This window comes from Spea bombifrons, chromosome 12, assembly GCF_027358695.1.
Source record: "Spea bombifrons isolate aSpeBom1 chromosome 12, aSpeBom1.2.pri, whole genome shotgun sequence".
Classification (NCBI taxonomy): Eukaryota; Metazoa; Chordata; class Amphibia; order Anura; family Pelobatidae; genus Spea; species Spea bombifrons.
This window is the reverse complement of record NC_071098.1, coordinates 30,196,188-30,224,019: the sequence shown is the minus strand read 5'-3', so window position 1 is coordinate 30,224,019 and position 27,832 is coordinate 30,196,188. Positions and strand designations below refer to the sequence as shown.

The following is a 27,832-nucleotide window of genomic DNA, read 5'->3' as shown; positions in this document are numbered from 1 at the left end:
CAAAATGCGGAGGTTTAGCACAAACACATTTATATGGAATTGAGCATTATGCTTCATGCTGCAAATACGGAGAAGACCCAACAGAGGGCGCTACAGGCTCATGCTGGAAGGACCTTTTTTGTCATAATTTCAGAGTCGTTCTGATCTCTTATTTTTAAATTTATTGTGAATACATTTCCACAGGATAATGGGATATTTTTTTGCTGTTGCAAATTTAGCATCATGTTATTTTTCTCCCTCCTTGCAAATAAGAGATTATATTTCCTACAGATCTGGCATTATCCCAGCTAATGAATTACCCTCTAGCCTCCACTAAAAACTCCCAGACTGAAAGTAAAGCAGCACATGTGCGTGAGCAGCATGGCGTTATGTGCTGTGACAGTAGCCTTCTGCTGCTCGTGTATTACCGGTGTACAAACAGAGGTTCGAGAGCTGCTCCTGCCCCAGGACCAAAGCCCGGCCGTCGAAAATCAGTTTGCATGTCAGCCTGCCGCTTCTCAGCCATTAATTAGTGGACAGAAGAGAGATCTCGAGCTCTGGTGGAAGAGGTCACCCTCCTTCTTCCTTACTGGAACTCACACTTACTTAGAGTCATCATGCAATATCCCAACCTGTGGTCTCTCCAGGATCTCTTCATTACTGGTCCTCCAAGGAGTCCTACTTCTTAGTTGAGGAGCTTTCCATACCTGCCCATATTTTACTACACTACACCATCGTTGTAATCAAGGGGACCACAACGCCAAAGGAGGAAAACATTTCCAAGTGTTTACCAAGTCCCACCAAAGCAGCACAAACAGGACCATTGGCGACGGAGAACAGAGAGTTAGGAGAAGAAATGGTGAATGTTCTTGCACGGTTTTTTGGCTTGTCTCTGGAACTGGATCCATCGATCTATAATACTTTCACCACCTACATTTATGAAGACCAACACATTTTACCGCAACCCATATAATGCTTATTATTATTAGTGTTATAGGGTGGGCTGTGAATTGATCTTGATGTAGATTCCATTTTATTCTTAGACCTTCCAGTTATGAATATTTATCAAATGGAGAAGAAAATAAAAAAAATGGTACTTGTCTTCTCCCAACGCAGAGCTAAGCAGCTGGAGAGCACGGGAAATAGTTGTGTTCAAACCTGGCATGACGAATTCCTTTCTTGGATCGACAAACACGTTTTTGATCGATCAGAAAATTAAAAAAAGGATCTTTTAAATGAAACAAAACAGTTAGAAACCTGTAATTTGTGTTTTTTTGAAGAAAGATAATATTGTTGTGATCGTCTTTCGTTTTTTTGATTTAGAAATTACAACTCCCTTCTGTTTTGCAATCAATCGGGCGATCAATACCATTTTTTCAAGCCTTGCGACATCTTTCATTTTCAGATAAAATACTTCAATTACTCGGAAATACTAACTGGGTGGCAATTAAGTGGGAACGTTGGAGTCCTGAAGCCTTGGAAATAAATTATTGTTCGATAAACTTTTTTTCCCCAGAAGTTCGCTGTGTATTTGATTGTAAATAGGCAAAAGAGGGTGTAAGTAAATAGACTAAAAGACAAAGAATCCGACCGGCCTCCGTTGTGACAAATGGCGTGTTTTGAGTTGTCGGACCTCCTCTGGTCAGGCATGGAACCTACTACTAGGTTTTCTTCAGTTGAAAATAAGGGTGAAACGTAAAAGACCTGCCGTGTTGACGTGCTCGGGTGAGAGTTCAGGAATGAAAACTTCATCACAGTATAAAAGCATTTGCCTGCAGGTGTCGGCTTCAGAGTCGTTGCACGACGTTTAACGAAACCGCAGAGGTCTTCGAGGTAGGGCGGTGGGGTCTAAGGGTGAAGACGAGACATCAATACAACAAAAACGGAGCAGTAGGTTCCGATCCGGCACAATGGTCGAGCTCCATCTTTATGAACTATTAGAACCACGAGCATTCTCTGTTACAAATTAGCCAATCCGAAAAACATGCCTGGAATGTGGCCCGCGGGCTAGTGGTCGTGTAGTTGTTGTGGAGCGCGAGCCATCGTGGGAATTTCCTATCGCAAGTTACATCTCAACCTCACTCCGAGAGTAGTTGGTGGCAAAGACATCGGCATCTGTGATAGGACCTGAGGTCGTTACCTGTCCCCCTCATTCCACTGCTAGCACTATTATTAGATGCTTTCTTGCTTCATTACAAGGCTCTGTGCATGAAGTCCGTACAAGGTGTTAACTTGGAAGCTTTGGCTTTGCAATACTAAATATGTGAAGTTGGGTATTTGGATGTTTTTCCTTTACAGCTATTTTTTTCATCTCCATCGTGTTCAGGAAAAGTTAGACATCTAGAACCTGAGAACACAACTTTCACTAATGTTCTCTGCTGGGTTAAACATTAAAAAAAAACAATCCGGGGATTTGTGGAGAGACAGAAAATATCCTTTCTTCTATGTTCTAGAGCCTTGATCCCTGCTTTCCAACTATACAAATAACAAGTCTCCTGCGCAAACAAGCTGCGGCAGGTGGTGGGAAGTTCTAGAGAAGATGTCGTATTGAGGCGCATAGAAGGCTGAAGAGGAAGATGAATACTCCGGAGTCCGTGTTGGTGCGGTGGCCACTGCTCACGGTTACAGGGACGTCGTACTCTCTTGTGAAATTGTTACATAGGCTCCCGGCGCAGCACTGCACCTCCGAGATGCTGGGAATGTCCAGATGCGGTGGGGTGGAGGAACAGAAGCTCACCGTACTGCAGCCTTTCATAACGGTCTTATTTCTCGTTTGATCTGAGTGTAACAAAATCACAAAATAAATATTTACAGGAGGAACTGTAATTCTAATCTAAATCTTTTGCCCCCTCTGCCTTATCTGATTGGCCCCCTCTTTCTCCATTAGAAATCTGTTCTTTTTTTGGCCACTTTCAGAATTTTAAATTGGAACATTCTAACAAACTAGCCCCCAGGTAAGGTAATGTTTGTAGAGATTTTTATAGGGCTAATAAAAAAGGTTCATAGTTCCGTTGGTAATTACCAAATGCTTCCATGCATCGGATCTGAATTCCTTTGCACTGGACATACGTCTGATTGCTGGGTGCACACTCATTATTACCGCCATCTCTGCAACCCCAACATCTGATGCCGTTGTTGTTGTCCAAAGTGGGAACTGCAGGAGAAAGAAGTCACAGATCAAGGTTTACAGGAAAAAAAAATATTCTTAGATCCCCCACTCAAGATACATTTCAGAAAATTGTAACAGCAGATGCTCAGTGATCTTCTTGGACCTGCTTTAGGAAACATCTAAAGTACACTACCAGCAATAACGTTTATATCTGGTTATTCTCTTTTTAAGAGCCTCCTAGTTTAACTTTTCAGTATAGAATTTTCCATTCTCCATTCCGTTTGCTTCCCTTCAACAATGGATAAAATATTAACGCTGAGCAGAACCTTTAGGTGAAAGTTTGGTGGATCTGGAGGTACGTAGTAAACAAATGAAATATGCCAGCAAATTGTCCCATAAAAAACAAAGAACGGACAGCCGCTTCATAGCTTGTCCTCCGCTTGGGAGTATCTAAAGTTTTAGCTCTCTTGTGCCATTACAGAGAAAACATCTCCATCAATGTATCAGTCTGATCACAAGTGAGCTAAAACCTGTAATAATTATGTAGGTTTCCCTTTTTTTATATTTATAATGATTTGCTAAAATTCCGTTCCTCATCCTCTTAAGGTCCAAGATGTCCTCTTTGCGGACCGCTTGCCAGGGGATGATCTATACATTGAGCAGGGAGTATATCCTAATTATAAAAAGGAAATTAATGGTTTTTGTTAACTTTGTGAAGCTGGATAACAGTAATATCTGGGAGCCACAGAAGACAAGATACTCACTACTTTGCTGGATGTTGTTACAGTTGTTTCTGTGGTTACAACATGTGTATTGTGTAAAATGCTGAAAGGAACCCGTGTTATATGCGAGTGTAGTGTTACATGCGTCTCCTGACCCACAGCCTTTCGTATACCTCGTCTCGATAGTAATCGCTGCAAAGAGAAACAGTGAAGGTAAAGAACATTTCCAGTGTCCCACCAACAGACTTTTTCCATGTCTCGTGTCTCCTGGCTCACTTAGGCAGCTCGAAGTCAAACAGATAACCCGGGTCTCTGCGTCAATTAAAGAAACAGATCAGATTTATTTATTTTTTTTGGGGGGGGGGGTGTTAATTAGATTATTAAGGATTCCTCTGCCTCTCTTGTGTCCCGTACAGTTTTTATTAATGCTGAACCCGACTGCAAATTGGACCTTGACTTGGAGCTGATATCGAAAACCGTCAAACCTACGGAGGACTGGGTTCCTTCTGAGTTAAATGAAGAACCTTTTGCTGAATTGACGTAGCTTCTGAAGCTGAGAGTTCCTCTCAGTAACGTAATGTGAGGTGTAGACAAAGTTCCCAAATAGCTAGTCAAACTTTTGTCCGCTCTCGCTGTACCTAGGTCCTTCATTTTTGGAGACCCCCCTCTGCTCTGTTTGCAGCAGTGTTTGATTGGTTGGCCAATTTCACGGCACATTAGGAAGAGATAGCAGGCTAGAGAGTTCTGGTGCGCACTTCAAAAAAGCACCTCAAATAAGCAACAACAAAATGAAAGAACGAGGCCAGGAGATTGGATTCCATAGCCTCCCGGGCACCTCGCCTGTCACAGTTTAATTAGAAAGAACTGACATTCGAATTGTAAGGACAAAGTGATACTGACACCAGGAAGAAATAAGGAGACAAAAAAACACAAATGAAAGTAAAAATCTCAAGGCAGGTTTATATTTTTTTTTTATTCCCTATTTTCTAAGGCTAAAGCTGGATTTTTCATCCTAAATACATTATGATTGAATACTAGTATTACTACCACAACCCACCCAATGCAACCCAATGCAAAATACCTTCAGAGAGGAACCCTTGATGCGAAATATTACCTGGCAAGTGGGGCTTACACCCGGTACTCACCCCCTGAAACGTTCTTGCTAGCCACATCCACACACCAGTTGTTGACGCCATCACAGAACATGGTATCAGAACATGTTGTGTTTCTACAACACTGCAGCCGGTTGGAAAATACAGGAGTAGCTGATAGAATAGAGACCAGAGGTTTATGAAATAAGATCAACGACCCTCAATAATTCCACTCCAGAGTGAAATATTAGCAATATGTATACAAATGGCGGATTGGAACATACTTGAGGAGCAAACTAAAAATTCAGATTTGTGATGATCCCTCCATGGAGCACAACATAAGTAAAGTTGAATGTTAGTCAAAGCTTGTAACCATAGTAAACAATTGCTACTTACTGGAGAAACGGTTGATGTTGCAAAAGTCCCTCTCACAGCAAGTTGCACTCATGTAAATGGATCGACTCCCAATGTCAATGGCCGACGTCTGGTTGCACAGCTCGGGAGTGGAGCAGCCCTTCATAAGAGTGTCACTAGACCTAAAGCCTGATAACACCAGAAGGAAAGAGTTCTCCAGTCAAACAAAGTGAGGGAGGAAACTCCTTAACAGAATGAGTATGCCCAGGATGCGTTTGTCAATGTTTCAATGTTGGTCCTCATCTTAATATTCTGTCAGATGGTTCTTAGAATGTTTAAAGGTATCACAATTACTGACGTAAAGAAGTATATTCTGGTGACTGTAGCCCCATTCCCACAAACTTGACTGATATCATATGTTACAAAACATTCTTTTTATGAATATCTTATCTTCGTTGCCCTCAAAAGTTGTGTCTTTCTACGAATTCCCAACATAGGGGACTCATCATTTTGTTATTTTCATATATTATCAGCTCTTATTCTGATAAAGCCATTCCTGAAACTAGGCATGTATGGCCGAGAAGACCACTACTGGTGTCGCTTCTGGAACAAGTATTATAATTTGGATCTACATGGTTTCTGTATAAACATACACACCTTGGAACCGTTGAATGTCTTCACTGCAGTATGATGGTTTCTCCCATGTCCACTCATTCTTACCCTATACAATCTTATCTGCTCCACTCTCATGATAACTGTCAGTGGTTTACCTTAATTGTCTGACCCACCAGCGATACCGGTTATTCTGGTAAGGTCGTCATGAATTGGAACATCTAAATCTTGTATTTCCCATCACAATTGCTTTTTTTGTGCCTACTATGATGGACGTTTCCATATGCGGGTCCTGATATAAGGACTTGTATCCAGATATAAGGACTTACCTTGAGCTTCTTTGTATGCCAGAGAGATGCAGGTTGTCTCATAAGAGGGACATGTCCTTACAGACATGCGGCAGGTGGCCGCGTTGCCGATACATTGCAAACACCGCAAACCGAACACTGCACAGGAAAAACAATGACTGTTAGAAATGGGTTCTAGAATGGCCGCGCTTACCGATGAGGAGAAGCCAAGATAAAAGACATTATACGTGACCAACTTACTGAGGTCCTTCGGTCACCCTGAATCCTGATAAGAGGACTCTTGTCTGCCTATTTCCACCGGATTTACATGCAACATCACCGTTATATGTAAATAATTAGCCCTCTGTGTGGAATAGAAGCAATTTACAAGCCCTAACGTACATGAGTCTTTTTTTGGGGCTATCAAAGTCGGAATCAACCACAGGGAGTTGCCTTGGAGCAGTTGCATCTGCAGGTTTTTCCACTCCAAACCTGACTCCCAAAGTATGCAACCCATATTATTGTTAAATTGTATCTACTATTGTTCTGTTATAATGCAGAGAACAAACAGAACATATTCATTGTTGGCTCCATCCCCCATTTGGATACATTGGAACAAAGCAATAGCTCGTGTCTTATTCTAGAACCGATTCATACAAAAGGTGCAGGAGCAGAATGGTTTCATTGGTTCATTCCCACCCCACGTGGCGCAGGTACGTGACCCATTCGGTCCATGGGAGTCACCGTAAGGCAGGAGCCACCGGAAACAATGCCTCACAGGACACCATATCTGACTGGACACAATGCACTGCTCTATTACTGCCTTACCTAACATTGTAAAATAAAATGTATTTTCATTTATGCATTTTCTTAAAAAATTTTTTTAAAAGTGAACTCTTCATTTATCATCAAAGTGCAAATTTTAACATTTTTTTTATCCCCATCATAATTAGATAAATAGATATAGAACTTAATAGCAATATTGATCCTGTTAACCAGCCTTTTTTCAATGCTCTATTTTAACAATTTTTTAAACTACTTCATAATTAATTATTATTGTGTCAAGAAAGACGAAACGCAACAAAAAGGGTTTTACAGCATTTTGGCCCATTTTTTTTAAAAAAAATGTTTTGTACAGTGAGCTGATGCTTTTCTGCGAATCTGATTACAGTAAAATAAATTATAAAATAAAGACGAAGGATTTAATAACCAAGGAAAGGAGCGTGATTAAGAATGTTCTTGATCTTTTGTTTACCGGATGAGCGTGTTTCGAGGATATAAACTTATTAAGGGGCCCGGGAATGATTGGCTATTAATTCTGCTTTGAAGGACGTGTTTATGAGCTTCTAGAACCTGAAGGGTTAAATAAGCTCAAAAATAAAAATCACTTTATTGGTTAGACCACGAGATAACGATCCATCTCCATTCCTACGGCAACAAATAGTTCTTTAATTGGGATTAAACTCAGTAACAATATGATTCAGTCCACAAAACTGATTTAATGTAAGTTGGAATTCTAAATGAAAAATGCATAAATATCAAAATAATTGGATGTTCTAGGAAGAAATTAGACATTATAGCCACTGCCCGTCACATGGACGAACAATGTGGTATTTACTTAATGTTCTAGAAGCCAATGAGTCTCTCATTTAATTTGAAGGTCCATTTAAAAATATTATTTCTTAATATTCTATTAATTAACATAAATCAGTAAACACTAACCCATGTATCTATTAGAATCTTTGCTCATGGAATGTTAATAAAACAATGTTACATTGTGTTTGGTTTTTTTCGATAATGATTTTGCAGAAGGAAATATTTAACAAATCGTAAAGCCCCGGGGTTCCTAGGCGTGCCTCCTGCCGCGGGGCAATGACATTAAGGTGGCGTGTGTTTAATAAAAGCCACGGGTTATTTTGGGAATTAATGCTAGCTTTGTGGTTATGGCTGGCTAGTAGTTGTTAAAGAGCTTCCTTGTGAGGGCTTAAGATCACAAAAAGGCATATTCAAAAAAAGAACATGCCTGACATTTTTACAAATACATCGGTAATGCCTTTATTGTATGACCTTTCCTCGGCCGTAACAGTTCGCTGCTTGTGAAAAGGAGTCAGTCATTAAGGCATTTCGTTCACGTCAAGAAGACATCATTCACACAATACATTGTGAAATAACACATTACGGGATTGTATGTGTGCCATGTGGCTTTTGGAGTTGGGGGGGGGTTCTTTACAATACCTAATGGACCCGGGAAGAACACTACAGCCGATATGAACTTGCTGGTAAGTTCAGCGCCACCATGTTAGAACAGCTCACTCCAAGACCCCTTATGTCCAGTGTAGGAACATATGACATCATTATACCATGACACCTTGTGACATCTTGAGTACCCTTTAAAAATAGCATTATGATCAGCAATGCCCCGGATACCAGATATGGGCCCATTGTGTAGCTCTGGCAGGGAGACCTCATTTTGACCATCGACTGGTCATTGGCGATGTCCTTAAGATGAAGACCTGGCCATTAAGACGAATGAGCCTTCGACCATAGGTAGACCTTGATGTATGAGCGACATAAACGTTCTGAATAGATCTTTGTGGAATTCCTCCGAACAAGAATATAGATTAGATTAGACATTTGTACGCACCCTAGCCATAGGATATATACCCACTTAAGATAACTTCCAAATACCCAAAATTTAATGTCATCGAAACCAAACGTTTCAACCAAACGCCTGAGCGTTTAGGACGTGGTTATAAATCTGTGGCGTGTTTTACGTCTTGCGGCTGCTTTGATCCTTTGTGGTCACTGCTGTTTTTTTTATATATGTAAACCTCGAGTTCCACTCTGGATTGGCCGTTAAAGGTAAATTATATATAAAGAATGTTATACTGCCCATGGAGCCCATTCCAACAAGGTCTTGCGTTGGGTTTTTTAGATAAAACAGGTATTTGCAATTGAGATTTCCATTTAAGCTTCACTCAGCATTATGGAACACCAACCAACAGTAAAGCTCTGGCTCCAGCAGATCGGCCCCATTTGGCCCCCGTCTAGTCTGCCCGTTCTGCTGTAAAGACTCAAACCTTTATCAGTCGTTGGACTCCTCTTAGATTCACAACTCTATTATTCATCTAGAAGGGCTAGCGTTAGCTCAGTATCCATTATCTATGGCCAACTCAGCCATTCTTGTAAGAGAAACGAGCAAGGGGCGAGAAAGCAGAAATATTTCTACCTTGGAAATGTTATGACTGCCGTAGACCTTCGGGTAAAAAAAAATAGAAAGACCATAGTCCAGGAGACCCAAGCAACACGTTCGCGGAATACCAGCATGTCACTGCATGCTGCCGAACGGAATTGTCTTACCCTGTGCACTGAATCACAGCACCGCACAGCGTGTTATGTTAAAGGTAATTATAAATGGATACTTTTAAACATAAAATCACGTGAAGACAGTTCAGAAGTAGCAGGTACCAAAGCAGCAAACCATATATTAAAAGTTGTTTTTTTAACGGATAGACTCTGGGCAGTCACCATGGAAACCAAGCCATTTAAAATGTTTCGACACAACAGTATCGTAAACGTTATTTTTTTGTCACAGATATCACGAAAAACAGATCCCATTAAAACAAAAGGCAATCGTTCGAAAACACAAAGCGAAAAAATGGCATCATAGAAGGCGCTTTAACTGTTCTTTACGAGACGAGTTATTAAAACCATCTCATTTTCTGTGACCACATTCCATTATTTTAATACAATTGTGTCTCTAATAGATAAGGCTCTGCCTATTAACCTGAAGAATTAATATAAACAAACACATCATCGCAAGCAAAGGCACCTCTGGAGTACGTGTCATTTGTGCCCAGATATTCCAAACTCTGTTACTGTCAAGGTTCTAAGAACATTCTTAGTTCTGTTGAATGCCCAGTCTCTTCCCAGGAAATAATTCTTTAATTATGTAACATTTTGCCTCGTCCACCATTTTTGTTGGGAAAGAATAAAATGTCAGCTCTACTAAGATTCATTATCATATCTGCGTATCATCCTAGAGAGTGTAATTAAAATGTTGTCACCCTTAGTGTAGTAACCTCTGTCGCAATCTCCTGGATACTAGATTGTTCTTGACATGTCCACCTGTGCTGCTGAAAGGGCCACCCGTGCAATATAGCTGCTATTTCAAGGGATGAAGCTGCAACCGGGCCCCCGATAGCAGAGAAAAAATCTGGGACAAGTGGCCCTCTGCTGTGTACATACTCTCCATAAGTTAAACCAGGCCAAAGGTCCTGGAAACAGTTAGGGACCGGCTATAAAGCAAAGACCAGAAGACCACATAAGACTGAGCCGATGATAGACCCACCAGGCCCAACTTAAATGTCACCACACACGTAAAGAGGACACGAAAAATACTGCATTTTAGGCAGTTATTGGCATTGGGTGTGTAAGAGGTCTCTGCATACTTAAAATATAAATCATAAAGCACTGAGGCTCCAAAAGGTAAGACTGACAAAGTCCACTCACCTTGATAGACGTTGATGAGAAGAAGACAAGCTGCCCAGGCAATGGCCATATCTGAATGCATCCAACAAGCCCCCGAGCTTTCTCCCCCCATTCAATTCTAGAACCTCTCTGGTTAGAAGGAGGGGGGGGAGAGGTTGCCTTATCTTACATGGAAAAACCAACTCTTGTAATGAGAAAAAAAGACATAACTTAGAACAGGTTTAGTGAAAAAAAGAAGACACACCCCGACTGCCTCGTAAAGTAACGACGTCCACTTCCTGGCACAAAAAGGCTGAAAAAAAAAGTTTTGACTCTGAAAAATTTTTTTTTCACTGTCAGACAAGCCAGAGACACCGGTGTCTACCATTCACACAGAACCTGCTATTATACAAGACCCACTCCTTTATGGTCTATAGATGCGGCTCCTTGTACTTGAACTTCCAGCCGGAACAGATGCCTTCCACAATCTATATATTTTCCATATAAGACTAGAGAGGCAAAGATGGAATTGGGGAATCTGTGTTTTTACTGCAAAAAAAAAAAATGCATATTTTGGCCATTTTATAGTTTGGCTAAGATCCAAAGCGAGCGACGTGATAATAAAGGAATTGACTCCTTATGTTCTAATAGTGTCAGTGGGTGACATCATGAAAATTTACTGTTCTCGTTAACTACTGCCAGGGGTGATGCTAGACTCAGAAGAAATGTGTGATTCTCACCACAGACCCGTGCATACCTCACATGCCATATACCCTGTAAACATGCGCAGTATGTAACACATACACACCCCTGTTTACCAACAGATTTATGTCCCTAATTTTGGCTGTTCTAATCAACGTCCTTATTTCCAAGACTGCTGGCAACTGTCCGTGATCAATGCAAGGTGGGCTTGGGGTCTTTCATGGACAGAAGATGACTTTAGACCATGATGCCCACTTGTAAGGTAGACAGGGCAATGATGTGACTTCATGGACAAAGTGTGTTGTAACATCACAACTGTGATGGGTCTCGCAACAAACGCACACTAAAACATTAGTAAGTGTGAATATATACACTAAACACTCCATACGGACAAAAATTTCACACCCCACCGCCATATGGTAAGAGTGTGAGCGGTACGTTAATGACACAATGTATCAGTTTGACTCGGTTGACTACAAATCTCACAGATTCTTTGGCCTTCACCCAACTACTCCTTCCAGGCACCCCTAACAACCCCTCTAAGACCGTGCCCATGTCGGGACCTTGTTTTATTTTTTCATTTGGCTAAAAAAAAATCAAACCCTTTTATCCAACGTTGTCGACATAAACGTAAGGCTGTCTGGGCCCCATCTGCAGAGAGCCACGGAGTGTCTGAGCTCCCCCCCGACAGGCGACCTACGATGAGATTAATCTGTCATTTTTAGCAGAATCGAAGCAGACGCAGGTCGTAGGAACAGCGAGATTAATGCCTGTCTGAGATCCTGAGTCCTCAGTCATACCACGTCAACCCTTTTGTCCGTTTGGGTAAACTCGACATGGTTTATACGCAAAGATTCTGCGGTTCAGTAACTTTGGAGACGATGCTGGTCTTTGTCTGCTGAGACAGGACTCACACTAAGTGCTCATGTAAAGACGGCGGCTCCGCGAGACCAGGAGGGACGGTCTGTGAGCATCACTGGGCCATGCCACCATATTGTATGGATAATGTATACATCTATAGGTCTCACATTCTATAATTCTATATAATGGTGTACGTGTATGTGCATTATCTTGTAGAGTATATTAATATATCTGATAAAATCTAACTATTTGATAAAGTCTGAAAAAAGCTCCCTTAAAAAAAGGTTGTGTAGCATCTGGTTGCTGCACCCACACCCTACATCCCGTGCGCGGGGTCTCCTTTATAGATGGCGGCTGGGTAATTCCACTCAAGCAATGAGTCTGATTTTGTCTTGTTGAAAGTTAGATATCATTCCAGCAATGGTTTAACCAGATTTTCGCCATTCCTTTTTTTTTGGTAAGACCACCCTGTATCTTGACGAGTTTTTCCAATTTTTTAATGACTGTGGATGTGATGAAGTCCCCAATATTTTGATAGGGTTGGCATTCTGCTTTCTATATTCATAACCTGGAAGACTTAACCTATTAATATCATGATATATTAGAGCAAAACCTGTGAAGTTCAAGGAAGTCAACCAAGGTGCGAAGACGAGATATCTTCTCACCCTTATTTTGAGGTCTAAGTTATGTAGGAGAGACATGAGTGGAGTGGAGAAGACTACACGAGGATTGGGAATATATATAATGTTTCACTGGCTTTTATTTGCTTTTCATAGCAATGTTTTACTAGCATTAAAAGCAAAAACATGAAATGTTTCATTATAAATATGATTTCATTCGGAGTTTAATACCACGAAAGGGAGACGCCACCTTTGGAAGAGTCTTTTTATTTTCAATGACAGTTTGTTAATTAAAAATAATATTACTATACAGTAGAGATCTGAGTTTGCACTTTACTAACATTACATTGCATCCAAATACATCATAATAAATGAAAAATTTATCCCGTGGGAAAAAAAAAACATTTTAAGTACTTGGAAAAGTTGGAAAAGCCCCTGGATCGGCACATTTTAAATTACGATATGTGATGATGAATACCTTTTACCAAAGTAGCAACCCAGTTTATTCTTAAATGCCTCCCCCCTCCTCCATAGTCAGTGAATTCCGGAGCTTTACTGCCCTTACGGTGAAGAACATACTGTTCTTCTAATAGTAATAAGCGGCCTCTTGGTATTTGCTCCTAGCGGGGAAAAGGTTTCCCCTAAAGCTCTTCATATGGCTATTTAAAATATGTCTGCATTTTTATTTCAATATTTACAGCTTTACACATTCTTTCCCAAGTGGCTTAGTAATTGATCAAAACATGTAGCATGTCCCTCGTTATAATACACTGGCGGCATAGGCAGGACATGTAGTGGAATGAGGTCTGGCATGGTGGAGATGGTTAGGACGGACTCAAACTTGGGTGGAGAAAACATTCCGAAACAATTAAATAAAGGAAATTCCATTCCCTCTACCAAGGCAATGTATCTCTGTGTAGCCTTCATCACATTACATAAGAAGTTCCAAAAAGTTTATTGCAACATTTTAAAATCAACGAAAAAAAAATAACATTCAACAAATGATATCACTGTATGCAGCAGCCTCGCTTCACACCTATGGGTTTGGAGATAACTTGAAGCGACATCCGAATGCCAACGATTGCTGCTTGTTGTGGATTTACTCTTGCCGGTGTATATGGTCTGTGATTTTAGCTGTCATATCTTGGTTCAGATTGCTGTCCAGGCTTAACGTTTTTGTTCAATGGACCATGTTTTCAGCAGTACTGCAGATTCCTTCACCTTGTACGTCTAGATCAGGTCCAAAAAATGGACTGGCGCTCCTAAACAAGAACCTTTGGGGTAAAAGTTAATCTTCATGCAATTGTTGAGTTCCTCTAGGAATAGCCGTTATATTGGTGACCTTCACAGTCTATTATGTGTTAGAATGGATACAATATTCTGATTTAGATGTGGTGTAGAACGTTCCCGCACGGTGTGTTCCGACGCTGATGGTGTGCATCTTCACAGGAGTACCCTGAGACCTCTCGTCACACAGAGCAAAGCCATTCCCAGTAAATATACATTGTTCAGTGCCGTGGTTGAGCTGGATCTGAAATACGACGCAATATCGCCGTTATTGCAAAGATTTCCTGAGCAACAGAAGAGCTTCTGACTGGCTTGGATCGCTAAAGATGCTGATAGACCAAGACACACGTCCTTAGAACAGCATCCACGCATTAGTGTGTTTGCCCGTGGAAATCCTGCAAAGACACAATCAAGGTCAAATAGTGTGAAAATTACACAAAATAATCAGCAATTAGTGATTTACGATTAGGTATTTCTTAACAGTCTCCTTCTACAAAGGCGATTCTTATTCAAGGAAGGATACGAATCTATTTGATATCTTTTATTGGACCAACACAGAAAGATGTAGGGTCACACTCTGAATAAAGTTTCCATGTTCTGTTTAGTCAATGGATAAATGGCAACATGACATAAAATACTTGGAACTCAGTCATACTTGGAACTCATGAAGCTTGATGATTCCCATCAAACCACCTTTGATCACCAGCCCTGGTCATTTTTAGTCCATGTCCATCGGGTATAGGATAGTATATCTACTCTACCCTCTCAAGGACCTTTCCAGGTACCGACTACAGCAAAATATACTTTTCTGGCTAACAAGACACAAACTGGAGATTGCGGAACACCCTTCATAAACATCCAGCCCCATTCTGGAGCACCGCTTTGCTCCTCCACATACAAGTTGTAGCGGTTGAACTGATCTACACGTCTATCTGGGTCCCGCAAAAGCATTAGCTCCTGATTCAGTTTTATGGCTCATTTATCCTTACAGTGGAGAATAATTTCTCATGAATCCTTTGTGTCTCACCTGTGACGTCCATGCACATCATCATGTCTCCAGTACACTTCACTGTGGTGATATTGGTCCGGCACTCGCCTTTGCCTGTCTCATTGCACGCGTAGCACTCAAGGCCATTGGGCTTCGGATCTACTGAGACTGCGGATGACAGAGATCACAAATAAACATTTTTTGGAATTGATATTGACTCTAAAACTAAACAGAAGAACATTTGTCCCCCCTGTGGAGGAACAGCAGAGCACCCAGAGCATTAGATAAGCCCCTAGAACAATTCCTTTGACGTTGTTGCTCCCTTCACCATGTTTCCATTCCCACTACGTCTGGGACTAACGTACAGTAGAGGCTGTATGGAGATGTCTGCGTTTGTTGGAACGGGAATGTGGATTCATCTACATTATTACTTAACCACTGTCTGTCATCGGCGGTATTAGTCAGAAGATATTATCAGTGTTGGGTTACCAATGGTCAATGCTTACTTTACCAGTAGGTCAGTACAGGTGTTGGACCATCAGATGATGTTGTTGGTGTTGAGTTACCAATAGTCAATGCTTTCTTTACCAGTAGGTTGTTACCGAGTTACCTGTTTGCGTCCTGTTGTTACAGTTATTTTTTCCGCAGCACGATACGCCCGTGTACAGCAGGCCATTCCCGGTGTTATATTCCAGCTTCCGATCGCAAAGGTTACCCGTTCCACAGCCTTTAATCACCGAATTTGAGCTTGTTTCTGTAGAAGGAAGAATAATGTTATTGAATAATGTTAAATTACCCTGCTGGATCTTAAGAAGTCGTGTTTAAGCCTTCTGCTAAACCACAAGCTGTGATAGACAAGAAGTTCTTCTCCTTCTGAGCCATTGCGTCCAAGTTTATCTGCATTTTATTTCTGTGTTGTTTTTGCTCATTGTACGTTACTGAACATGGCATGATGTTAATATTTGTATGCTTATGTTGTATATACTTGTTTATGTGCGTCGTGTATACGTAGACATATCCACTGATGTGTTGCCCATGAATTTAGGGTAGTTTTCTGTCTGCTTGTGGCTTGTGTAGCTTCTATTGTACATTGTGGTGTAGGCGCTTCTTAACACCCTTGTTTTTTGGGGGGTCTCTCACCTTTGACGTATACAGTAGTGATTGTCATGCACCGATCCTGTACCCCGGTACACTTAATGGACGTCAGGTTTTGCAGTGCGCAAGACGAGTTGTCCCCCACGCAGGTCAAACAATCCAAAGCAGCCACTGGGACTCGAGCTGGACCGGAGGACAAAAACAACCAATAATACACTAATTATGTACCCACATTAACTCTACATTACTTAGCCCATCATGTAGGAGAAGCTTACTGGGGTCGGCCCCTCATAATGTAGATGGAAGTTAGTAAAACATCAAATCCACATTGTTACAGCAATTACTTTCCAAACCCATAGACTTGGGGTCCCTTGGCCGTGCCGAGGCTCCTCACCGTAATACGTGCCGGTGTTGCAGTAGTCTGAGGTGCAGCACTGCGAGCTGATGTACGTTTTCCTGTTTCCTTGGTTCATATACATTGTCTCGTTGCACAGAAGACCTTGGGAGCATCCTTTGTATGTCTTTTCCACCACATTTCCGTTCTCTGTGAAACAAGGTAAAACAACTTGGAAACTAGCTTCTAAACTTTACCCACTCAAGTCTTAGCCCACTCAAGGAAACAATAGTTGCCTGTTTGCTAACCGATAAGATGCTGTGAATTTGAACCAAATGACATTAGTGCCGAAAGATTCCGAGCTTCCCCTCGAGTTCTGTAGATTCTACTGCAATGAAATTGGTCATGTTGGTCGTCGAGCTGTATCTCAAGTTTCCATCCGTGTTAGCAGTCAAGTTTGTCCTCTACTTTATTGAGAGTTCGGTGAGTTTTGGGGTTACATTTGCCATCTGCTGAGGTGGGAAGTTGATTGTCTCCAGTTGAAGCCCATTTTAGAAGATGCTGCCCTGAGAGACATGTTGAGCTAAGCTCTGAAATACTGGAAGTCTACTCAGGACTACGTTGATGTTCATGAGCCTGCAACTTGTCCCATTTAGGCCAACTCAATCAAGTTGAGCTTCATAGGCATCCTCCATATCTTTAGGAGCCTTTTTTTCCTCCTCAACTGATGTTTTAAGGCTTCTGGTGACCAAACGAGCTATATCATCCTTAATTATAAGAAACATTGAGCTAGGACGGATATTCACGCTAACACCTCCTTTAGGATATGGATTTTTTTTATTGACTGTCCCTTTAAGGTTCAGCCATGGGGTGTGTGTGGGTAGGGGGAGGCTAGCTCTATATTTCCATCTGGTAACTAGAGGGTTAAAAAAATCCATAACATGCTGAACAATAATCAACTAATAAAAGAACCAAAAAATGAGTAATTAAGCATTAAAAATGACCAATGCTACAAAAACATTCCTTCTTTTAGAACGACTCTCGAGCAGCAATAACAATTTATTTAAAGGATGGTTGAATATATATATATTTTTATATCATAATTAAATATGCATAGATCCTAGGAGCATTTTATTTATTTTTTTTCCTTTTTACTATTCCATTTTCTTTTTACGGTTTTATCATTGCCCATACTTAACGGACTGTTAATGATACAAAATAAGGGGGATTTATTTGAGAGCGCAGACGTTCGACTCTGCAAATGGGATTTTTTTTCTGTTGTATTTTTATCGCACGGAAACGGAGACACAGACCGCAGTCTCAGATGGATCTTAAAGATTCGGCGTCGCCTATAAACATTAATCAGCGAGCTTCTACGGCACGTATGGCAGATCGGCCTTTTATTTATTCCAACCGGTTTTATAAGCGTGTAATAAAATGGTTTGTGAGGGTCACGTTAGTCAAATGAGCCCCAGCGCTCTTTTTTTTTTTTTTGTATGTCTGCCCAGGGTCACTGGAGGGGGTGCAGCTAAGCCCATGGGTGCCGGACCATACTGACCCCTTAGGACCTAGTGACCTAGCAAGCTAGTAGGGGATCCACATGTGCCGTCAGAGGATGGGTTATAACAAAATCCAGTGCCAGCATGTAGATGATGCCCATGGTGTCTTCCTGGCCGTCATACAGCACGGGGCCAGGTTGCCCGTGTCCTTAGTAAGTAAATCCCATAGTCATTTAAGAGCAAGATGAGCTTGTGTTGAAGAAGCCCAAGGGTTGGATTGTGTGCATGTAGGATAAGGAGGTGCGAGGGTGGGATTGTGTGCGTGTAGGATAAGGAGGTCTGAGGGTGGGATTGTGTGCGTGTAGGATAAGGAGGTCCGAGGGTGGGATTGTGTGGATGTAGGGTAAGGAGGTCTGAGGGTTGGATTGTGTGCGTGTAGGATAAGGAGGTCCGGGGGTCGGATTGTGTGCATGTAGGATAAGGAGGTCCGAGGGTTGGATTGTGTGGATGTAGGATAAGGAGGTGCGGGGGTTGGATTGTGTGCTTGTAGGGTAAGGAGGTCTGAGGGTTGGATTGTGTGCGTGTAGGGTAAGGAGGTCTGAGAGTTGGATTGTGTGCATGTAGGATAAGGAGGCCCGAGGGTTGGATTGTGTGCGTGTAGGATAAGGAGGTCCGGGGGTTGGATTGTGTGCGTGTAGGATAAGGAGGTCCGGGGGTCGGATTGTGTGCATGTAGGATAAGGAGGTCCGAGGGTTGGATTGTGTGGATGTAGGGTAAGGAGGTCTGAGGTTGGATTGTGGGCATGTAGGATAAGGAGGTCTGAGGGTTGGATTGTGTGCGTGTAGGGTAAGGAGGTCCGAGGGTGGGATTGTGTGCATGTAGGATAAGGAGTCCTTTAGACAATTTCTCTTCGGGTAAAGGCTGCTAATAGGTATCAGAACCTTTTTGATGGCACAGGAGAGGGACAGAGCTTTACTTTACCTTACCTATGACAGTGATGCCTTGTGACATACAGAAGGTCTGGTTGAAGAAACACCTTTGTTCATTCTCTATACAATTATATGGCAGCCCGGAGCATTGGTAGCAAGTCAGCGAGAGACCTGGAATGAAGTTGACAAACTCGTTATTGACGAATGTTCCATCTTCAGCCAAAATATGCTCTTACTGGGTTTTTTTTTACTTGGATAGCGTGGTAGATAAGTGGAACAGCCTACTAGCAGAAGTGGTACATGCTAAACAGACATACGGCTCCTGAATCTAAGACGAGACCAACGACTGATTAAGGTTTGAGTCTTTACAGCAGGAGAAACGGGCGACTAGACGGGGGCCGAATGGGGCCGTTTGGCTGTCAGGTTCTATGTTTCTATTCTAGTGTCTCCTACGTTACATTTACCAGCTGGCTTTTATATCACCCACCCCCACTTCATTTAATGCCCCACATGGAGACTGATAAACGGCGTATTGTACTGGTCGTGTTATGATAATAAATCCTCGAATGACGTAGCGGCGTGTTGCGGATAGCCGTACGTGATTTACAGACGCAATTTATTGGCTCGTGACTTGCTTCAAAACCAAGTACATGTTTATGGACCCCTAAATTAAGTCATATTTAATGGGTACAAACAAGAGCGTTGGAACATGTTCATTAGTATTACTTTTTTTTTATGAGAAATTGGGAAAGCAAAATATAAATAAATATAAAAAATATATAAAAAAAACATCTGTAAAAAATAAAATGAAGAAACATTTAAAAAAAATAATATATTTAAGGAATTTTGCGGGGAGGAATATCTTTTATATGATGTATAATTGTGATGCTCTATTTTATCCTGTGATTAGAAGGACCAATTCCATGCTTTTATCCCCAAAATGTTCAAACTATTGTAATTCTCCACAATTTTTTTTACAGAAATAACTCATTTTTTTCTGATGTAATTTAATACAAAGATACACCCACGCTGCATACATCCGATCTGTGAAGATCTGTGAAGATTATTATATACAAACCTAACATCTCCTACTTCTGTATTAAAAAAATTCAGAAATTCTGTATGTTTACAAATTTTCGGAATATTTCAGCTTTAAATTCTCACGTTATGAGAAGCCCCCCGTCCTTCCGGAGCGCTTCATTTATTGCCAGAGAAATCTTTGCTACATCGTTACCTGCGCGATCTCAAGGTCCTATTACCGCTTCGTACCTCGAGGCGTCGTTTATACATTCAGGGATTTGTTGGCGTTTTTAGAAATTAATGCTAATAAGGAAAAAAAAATATATATTTTCGACTCACCTTGCCGTAAGCAGACACAGAGGGAAAGCAGAATAAGCCACAAAAACATTTTCTTTCCCTTTTTTTCAACTTTTTGTCTTGCCTTCTACCTCTTCTCTCCTGCTCGCACCTTCTTCAGACACCTGCCTTTCTCCTCTCCCCTCCCCTCCATGCTCCACTCCCATCTCTATTTTGGGTTAGTAGAAAGATACTTTGTTTTTTTGTAGGAAAAGAGTCATTTTTATTAAAAATTAATAGCATCAAACCCGATTGGGTTGTCCTCTAATTCTTGTTTTGTCCTTCGGACGCCCGTCTTGATTCACTTCCGCTAGAATTTTGGTTTGAAAGATAAAACAAGCAGTTTATTAAATTCAAGTTCTAATAAATCATTACTTTACTTGCAGAGATGCCAATAATTACAGGTTTCTGTAGTTTTACCCTTTTACAAAATGTTAGGTTTTATAAGTAAGCGGAGCTCAAGAACGAACGTAGTTGTTTTCTTTCGATGACCTCATAGGGGTCCTAGGCAACTGCCTAGAGGGTACAGGCTTTGGGAGCAGCACCACTAGATGTTCTCCTATGTTTGTGAGCAAGTACATGCAGGAGGAGGGGGCTGAAGACATACGTTTTGGTTGCTAGATACCCCAACAGCTGGTCTTTGGTCTCTTGTCCCATCGCGTAGAAGACGCCGAGATGTGACCACCTAGCAGAAAATTGTCCATGGGTAGTTTTTTGAAGCGCAGTAGAAGAGATGTGGAACCATCCGGCCAACCTCGCTATACCCAACAGGTACCCAACTGGTGTCATTGGGAACGCGATATAAACGAGCTACGACTCCCCAAACATTAGTCCTTAAACAAGTTTGTCGAAAAGATTCTTTCGCACTGACTCGTTAATGGTGGCAACCAAATGGTTCTTATAAGAGTCCTTACAGAAACCATGACTTGTAGGAGGTATTGAAGCAGGCATAAGACCCTGAGAACCCGACCCTCGAGACCCTGAGATCAGGGTAAAAAAACTGTAAATCTGCCTGTTCCTTGTGAAATTGGAGTAAACACCCTGACGGTTTTCAAGTAGGGTAATATGTGTAACAATGCTTGGGACCTTTTGCTGACAAGCGTACATCGTGCATGATACATTGTTATTGACGGAGATCTCGCACCTCAATGTGCTGAAGGTGTTATTGGGGGCTGCTCACTAAACAAAGCCCACTAGTTTCTGTGCCTGTTGCAGGGACAGGCGGCCTGAAAGGTGAGCCTTAAAATAGTGTCTTAAAATAACCCTTTCCTTTTCTTCTCTACACTTAAGACACAGAGCCGAAAATGCAAAGCATGCAGCCGAGTGGCTACAATTACTGCCGCACCCCATATGCATTGACATGGTAAATAATGTTGAAAAACGACTTTTTCTTCTTACAAATTATATATAACGACTTCTATGACTATATCACTGTAGCGGTATTGATAACTACACCCAGAGACATACCCGTCATCAATAGACATTATGGCTGTTATTGTACACATTCTTGCAATCAGACCCGCGTTTTATAAATAGATACATGAGGCCTAAATAAGATATAATAATAAGACAAATGTAAATAATTAGTTGAAAAACAGAATGCTAAGTGCTTTTTACTTATGGGGAGTGATGTCATGTCCTGGTGAATAAAATGGAATAAAATGTTAGCAAAGATTAGCGATATATGAATTAAAGCCAATTAAGTCCTATGTTCCAGACACCGAACATGGAATCGAATTAGGTTCTTCTTACTTATTGTCATCTTATATTCACCCCAAATAGTTTCCACAGACAGACTGATCAATTGATAGACTTTTAATTATATTTTTTTATTTTTTGGAATCTATTTTATTTACACATTTTTCAAAGCAATTGCATTTAGAAATAATAGCAAAAAAATCATTAAAAATCATTTTTATGTGAAAAGTGGAATATCTTTTATTTATTCAATTTTAACGGATAGGGGCCCTTTAAATTACAGAAAAATCTGAATTTTGAAACATTGCCGTCTAGTGGACGAGCAGTGTAGTGACGCGTCATAGAGAAAACAATGCTGCCAAGTATTAGGTCTTAACTTGGTGCCTTAGTTATTGTTAAGCTAGTGCTCAATACAGATGACTCTAGAGGAGTTAAGGTTTCAGGAGATGTTCCCCTAAGCATCGTAACTGAATGTTCCATTAGATGACAAATTATTTTTCGTCGATCACGATGCGTAGGGTATAGTGTCATTGCCATGGTTACAGAGAGATGTTGAGCAGCACGTGGTATTCAACCATCCCGGAATACTGAATTTGGGATAGAGTCCTTGGCAGAAGGCTTCGGTGGCGCATCCACTCATCACGATATCAAGAGGAGAGGAGCCTGGACCAAAGGAGAGAGAGCAATAAATAAGAGGAGATGTCACAAGTAGATGGGAAGGGGAAGCAAATTAAGAAATTAAGTTAATCTACCAGAAAAAAAGACTAGTTTTTTATGGCATTGGAAGAATTTTGTTTACATACCTATCAAGTCAACGCAGCGGGTCATCTCTCCCCTGCACTTCATTCTGTCCACACGGTTTGAGGATGCTCGGCAGTGGCATTCTAATCCGTTCTCTGCCCCGGGGTCTGTTTCTGGGGGGAGACGGGGCACATTGAGAGTTACGGAAGAAAGAGAGTGGAAATCAATGGCTATTAAAGAGTACAATGGAAAGACACCAAATATAGCATCGACCGTGCCCTAAAATGGTACCAAACTAGGACATCAACAGGGTCTCCACAAGTACCGGGGCAACATCACGTATCTTAATATCTACAGCATGTTTGAGACTCATTGTCCCTGAGATGTAAATCCAGAATACATGAACCCCCACACACTTAAACACACGGAGGTCACTAGGAGTCTAAGGACACGTGCCAAAAGAGAAATCGATGTTCCTAAAGGCCAGAGGGTTATCGATTTTTGCATCTTCTTCCCGTTGTCCGTCTCTCTGTTTTTTCCTGGACCCCCCTGTATCTTTATAAAGGATAAACCCTGAAACACCCCCCCATTTACTTGCGGATCTGCGGTTACACCGTCCGTGTTTTACCTGTGAAGTACCCAGCGTTGCAGTGCGTGCCGTTACAGCATTGGTGGTTAGCAGCGTAGGACACGGCGTCATCCCCGTTACTGAACGCGGCGAGCCCGGGACACGTAGAGGCGTTACTGCAACTTTTTATAATGTTCTGATGCACTTCTGTAAAGACCGGAAAACCATCATACATCAGGAGCCCGCATTTATATACGTATAATTCATAGGGGATGAAGTCTAAGGATCCTTTGGGTTCAACCTAAGAGCCTCCAGAAAGAACCTATGTGGACTATAGACTGTATACCAATTGGTTTAAAAGCCATCAACAAAATATGCTAACACAGCCTCCTTTGGCAGTGGATTCCGCATATTAACTGCTCTTACAGTTAACAAGCATTATCAAGTATTATTTATTATTTTATATAGCGGAATCATATTCCATAGCGCTGTACAAAAAGCTACTTTCCTTTACCCTTAAAAAAGTGTAGCTCAAAACACAGGAGGGTTTCCAAAAAGTTCATGGTAGCTCTTCAGTTAAGTTGCCTCTTCCGTGCCCCTTCTCCAGGGTCACAAGCCAAGCCTGTTAGTACTCAGATGGTATGTATTTGCCCCCTTTGGCACTGACCTTGGTTGAGGGCTGTCGTGATGGAGACCTGGATACAGCTATCGCCGGAGGAGTCGCACTGCAGACTTGGCAGATCATCGCCTCCGCATGCCAACGGAGGGCCGTTACAGGCCAAGCACTCTCCTCCCCACTTGGCGGATTCCTCGTTATCATCTGCAAATAAGTAAATAGAGATCTCAACACGATAAAAATCACTAATAATACTCTACTACTAAGTCTACAGATTGGGATTTTGCAGAAGCAAAAGTTTTGTTTTTAGAAAAAGTCCACATATTTTCTTCCTTTAATAATTCGAAGAACTGAAGTATTCTTCAAATGAAAGCGCACTTCTCTCTGCGCCTGCAATTTTCTTGGTTAAACTTCCTAAATCTGAGGAAAGCTGTTGCAGATGTCACCTCAATGATCTACAAGAGACGCAACCACTTGGATCGAGTCCACCATGCTTCTACGTGGTCACCTCCACACTCTACATAGAGAAGATTCATAGCCAGAACCCAACAATAACCAAGCCTGATAGCAGCCAGCTGGTAAAGAGATAGTTGATCTCTATCATCACTTGCATTATTATATCTGCCTCTATGGTAACCCATTTTAGAGGGTGGTAGATAAGTGGAACAGCCTCCCAGCAGAAGTGGTAGAAGGTAATACAGTGAGGGGATTTAAGCATGTGTGGGATAGGCGTATGGCTCCAGAATCTAAGACTGAGTTAAGGTTTGAGTCTTTGCAGCAGGTAAAACTTCTTTTCTACTTTTGATAGAAAAAAAATATAAAACTATATATTAATTATAATAACTATATAATAATTGTGTTTATAAATAATAATAGGGATTGTCTCATGATGTATGTGGTGGTCACTATAAATTTTACAGGAACCAGTCGTTTCAGTTCGGATACATTGTGACTCCATTGTTTCCTATCTCGATGCATTTTCCTTTTGACCACTAGAGTATGCTGAGACACAGCTGATTTCTGCCGTAACGTGTCTGCATCGGTCCAGCATTTTCTGAATGTAACCGCAGCCTCTCCGAAATTCCCCTCTCCGCACGTCTCTACTGCTTAACAATTTCCCGGAACGATCCTACTCTCCACCCTTTTCATTTCAGACACTCAGAAAATAAGATACCGCTCACTCCATGCGTAGTTTAAAGGTCCATGGATAAAATAAAGATCTCCTATCCAGCGCTAGCTAAACTGGAATTAAGAGTGTCCCTGTCTGTCGTGGGCGAACTGGGTGCTTGAAATGGCCTATATGCCTAATGGCTGTATGTTGAAATGGACAGCAACCAGTGTTTTGCCTTCATGGCTCAGTCTTGCCACATTGGCTGCTAGGGAGAGAACCCATGATTTCCAAGGACCATGGAGAAAACCATTTTCCGGCGTACCTGCTGTGATTTATTGACGGCGACGTACCGGCGTAACTCACCTGGTAGCATATCTCTGTTACACAGATCAGTGCCGCAGCATAGCATCGTCTGATTGGTCTCGATAGCCTTCATGGAGGTAGTCTGGGTCTTATTGCACGAGTCCCCTTGACTGCAGCCTTTCACCACCACCTTTCCACGCAGTAATCCTGGGGGTAAATCTCAGTGTTATGCAGAGAGAAAACTGCCACATTGGGGTGTTTGTATCTGCCATTGGAACTCTCACCACCATAGTGCCCACCACTCCATGCCCCTTCCTACTGGTGAAAGAAGAAGTGAGATCCATTGCCCTGGAGGTGTTGACCTCTTTTTCTGCTTGGTTGCCACAATCGGCGAGTCATTATGACTAGAGTTGTTAGGTGAACTATTAATAGGTTGATATTTTAGAGCGTCAGCTCATTGATAAAGAGCTTCCATGCACTGGAAATACCATAAAACACCCTGTCGTGGAAGATATTAACCATGGCAACTGAGCTCTTGGTTTCTTTCCTCTATGAGGTTGGTGGCGTCGTCGAGCAAAGGGTACACTTACCGTTGTAGATGACGACCGACGAGCTGCAGAATGGGTTGTTGCCTTCACAGTTCTTGGCCTCCTGTTTCTGGAGGGCCTGGTCCGGGGCTCCTTTGAAATGATAACATTGGAGGCTGTTTGCTACAAAAGCAAAATGAAACAATGTAATTTACTCTCAGAAACAGCACAAACTTTGCATTTTAAGTTATCAAACAATGCAATAGTTGCTCAACCCTGGTGTAATCCTCTGAGAACCAGAGAATGGTGCAATACATTGCTTATTATTCATTGGGTGTAAAAAAGTAAATAATGTTTTTGTTTGTCTTTACAAATCTGAGCCCGTCTGCTCCTTCTGTAATCTCCCTAACCCACTTGCGTACTCGTTTCCTTGACCTTGGTTATGTTGATGACTCCCATCATCCATCTGGCTCAAGGGTTTCGGACTGAACCAGTGTAGATTATCCTGTCGGGTTTCTTCACCATACGGGAGAGTCAATCTCACCATGTTAAAGTATCGTGCCGGGTCAATATGCCCATTTGCCCAGGGTTGGTCGTTCACAATCAATTCTGGTGAGATTGATGTCTCTGTACCTAAAATGTATCTTTTAATGCATAACACCAGTGGTCTCCATCTCAAGAGAAGAATGATTATGACGCTGTTTTCCATGGAACTACCATCAAGATCAGAAATGACCACCCATGTCACTGATCCACCAGTCACCTGGTCCATTTGGACCACTCCAGCCACCGTGTAACACTATCATTCAATCAGATCAAGACCATCAACCCACAGTATTCTCCCACCAAAGCAAAGAAAAAATATTTTATAAAAGGAATCTGAACTAAACTCTAGCCACATTCCAGCATCTGTAATTTATATCTCCGCAATCCATGGGTCTCGACATCTTTCAATGGCAGCCAATGGACTTCAATCCACTTGAAAGGTCAGAACATGGAACCCAGTGGCCAGACTCCTTAACCTCCAGATACTGCCATTCACTCTCTTGTTTTGACCTGCATTAGTTCAGTCATTCCATCCATTGTGAACAGGTTAACAGTATATACTAAAAAAAAAACAATCCCAATTCTTCTCAAACCCCTATTCTTCTCTGGCTTTGAGGAGCACTTACCTAAGCTCAGGAGGATACAGCACAGAGCACACTGGAGAGCTAACTTCATTCTGGTAGGCAGCCTGAGTCAAGATGCTTCAAGATGTTCTCTGAGCTTTGTGCGTTCAGCCTCTAAACAGGTCCTACTACACCTTGCATGTAAGTACCAGGGAGGGGCGAGATTGGGAAACGGTGCCATACGATACCTACATGTCCAGACCTGACATCTCCTGGAGGTAACCGGTTCCTTAAGGCAGAAACCCGTATAGCTCGTGTTCTGGAGGAGACTATGTCTTGTAGAGCTAAGACCCAGCCCTTCCCAGAGACTCCCAACCAGTACCGAAAGTGCAAATCTCGGCAAAAATACAGAAGGGCAACTGGCAGCTTTAAAGCAGGTGAGCAAAGCCCTCATTTCAAAGCAATTACGACCAAACGAACAAGTATGAATCACAAAAAAAAAAAAAACAACAGAAAAATAAATAAAATATTCCCGCACCTGCCCGTATACATAATAATAATACAAAAAATTAAAATAGCTTCACCGTACCATAGCTTAACACGGAGGTTAAGAACACCTTGGCTTCATTAGCATGTTTTTCACGGCTTGGTGAGCATTTAAAGTGTCAAGGAAACAGCTGTAAATATAGAAATTTAATTTGATCTTTTATAAAGCATTTATTTTGGAGTCTTATTATTATTCTGAGGGTTTTTTTTTTATTTTTTTTCACAATAAAGCTCTATGGCGTGTTTTCTTTCCACTTAACAGAAAAATAAAATTCACAAATACGTGGGATTTTAATTAACCTTAATGTAACAGGTGCG

General features: G+C 41.6%; 3 protein-coding genes across 3 annotated transcripts; all 3 read right to left on the bottom strand.

Annotated features, from left to right (window-relative positions):
- Window positions 1-2,296: 2,296 nt before the first annotated feature.
- Window positions 2,297-10,834, bottom strand: LOC128470282 (urokinase plasminogen activator surface receptor-like). Its single transcript, XM_053452148.1, has 7 exons — window positions 10,667-10,834; window positions 6,197-6,313; window positions 5,298-5,444; window positions 4,956-5,075; window positions 3,853-4,002; window positions 3,002-3,133; window positions 2,297-2,757 (listed from the first exon to the last, which is right to left on the bottom strand). The coding sequence occupies exons 1-7, from the start codon at window positions 10,755-10,757 to the stop codon at window positions 2,510-2,512; spliced, it is 1,005 nt and encodes a 334-aa protein (XP_053308123.1). The 5' UTR covers window positions 10,758-10,834; the 3' UTR covers window positions 2,297-2,509.
- Window positions 10,835-13,056: 2,222 nt separating this feature from the next.
- On the bottom strand, window positions 13,057-20,451 carry LOC128470070 (urokinase plasminogen activator surface receptor-like). Its single transcript, XM_053451897.1, has 7 exons — window positions 20,299-20,451; window positions 18,997-19,110; window positions 16,572-16,721; window positions 16,223-16,360; window positions 15,693-15,836; window positions 15,122-15,250; window positions 13,057-14,489 (listed from the first exon to the last, which is right to left on the bottom strand). The coding sequence occupies exons 1-7, from the start codon at window positions 20,345-20,347 to the stop codon at window positions 14,251-14,253; spliced, it is 963 nt and encodes a 320-aa protein (XP_053307872.1). The 5' UTR covers window positions 20,348-20,451; the 3' UTR covers window positions 13,057-14,250.
- A 1,715-nt stretch (window positions 20,452-22,166) lies between these two features.
- On the bottom strand, window positions 22,167-27,132 carry LOC128470356 (urokinase plasminogen activator surface receptor-like). Its single transcript, XM_053452232.1, has 7 exons — window positions 27,032-27,132; window positions 25,923-26,042; window positions 25,393-25,539; window positions 23,970-24,122; window positions 23,363-23,509; window positions 22,797-22,907; window positions 22,167-22,656 (listed from the first exon to the last, which is right to left on the bottom strand). The coding sequence occupies exons 1-7, from the start codon at window positions 27,078-27,080 to the stop codon at window positions 22,499-22,501; spliced, it is 885 nt and encodes a 294-aa protein (XP_053308207.1). The 5' UTR covers window positions 27,081-27,132; the 3' UTR covers window positions 22,167-22,498.
- Window positions 27,133-27,832: the final 700 nt, after the last annotated feature.

Excerpts from the sequence above, each read along its gene's own strand:
- LOC128470282 (XM_053452148.1), bottom strand. The coding sequence starts at position 10,757 with ATGGGGGGAGAAAGCTCGGGGGCTTGTTGGATGCATTCAGATATGGCC. Across the intron at positions 6,314-10,666 it reads TCTCATCAACGTCTATCAAG|TGTTCGGTTTGCGGTGTTTG; the intron begins GTGAGTGGACTT and ends TTTCCTGTGCAG. Across the intron at positions 2,758-3,001 it reads CCGATGCATGGAAGCATTTG|ATCAAACGAGAAATAAGACC; the intron begins GTAATTACCAAC and ends TGTTACACTCAG.
- LOC128470070 (XM_053451897.1), bottom strand. The coding sequence starts at position 20,347 with ATGTTTTTGTGGCTTATTCTGCTTTCCCTCTGTGTCTGCTTACGGCAA. Across the intron at positions 19,111-20,298 it reads CTGTGTCTGCTTACGGCAAG|GTCTCTCGCTGACTTGCTAC; the intron begins GTGAGTCGAAAA and ends ACTTCATTCCAG. Across the intron at positions 15,251-15,692 it reads TAACAACAGGACGCAAACAG|TCTCAGTAGATCCGAAGCCC; the intron begins GTAACTCGGTAA and ends TGTCATCCGCAG.
- LOC128470356 (XM_053452232.1), bottom strand. The coding sequence starts at position 27,080 with ATGAAGTTAGCTCTCCAGTGTGCTCTGTGCTGTATCCTCCTGAGCTTA. Across the intron at positions 26,043-27,031 it reads CTGTATCCTCCTGAGCTTAG|CAAACAGCCTCCAATGTTAT; the intron begins GTAAGTGCTCCT and ends TTGCTTTTGTAG. Across the intron at positions 22,657-22,796 it reads CCGCTGCGTTGACTTGATAG|GCTCCTCTCCTCTTGATATC; the intron begins GTATGTAAACAA and ends CCTTTGGTCCAG.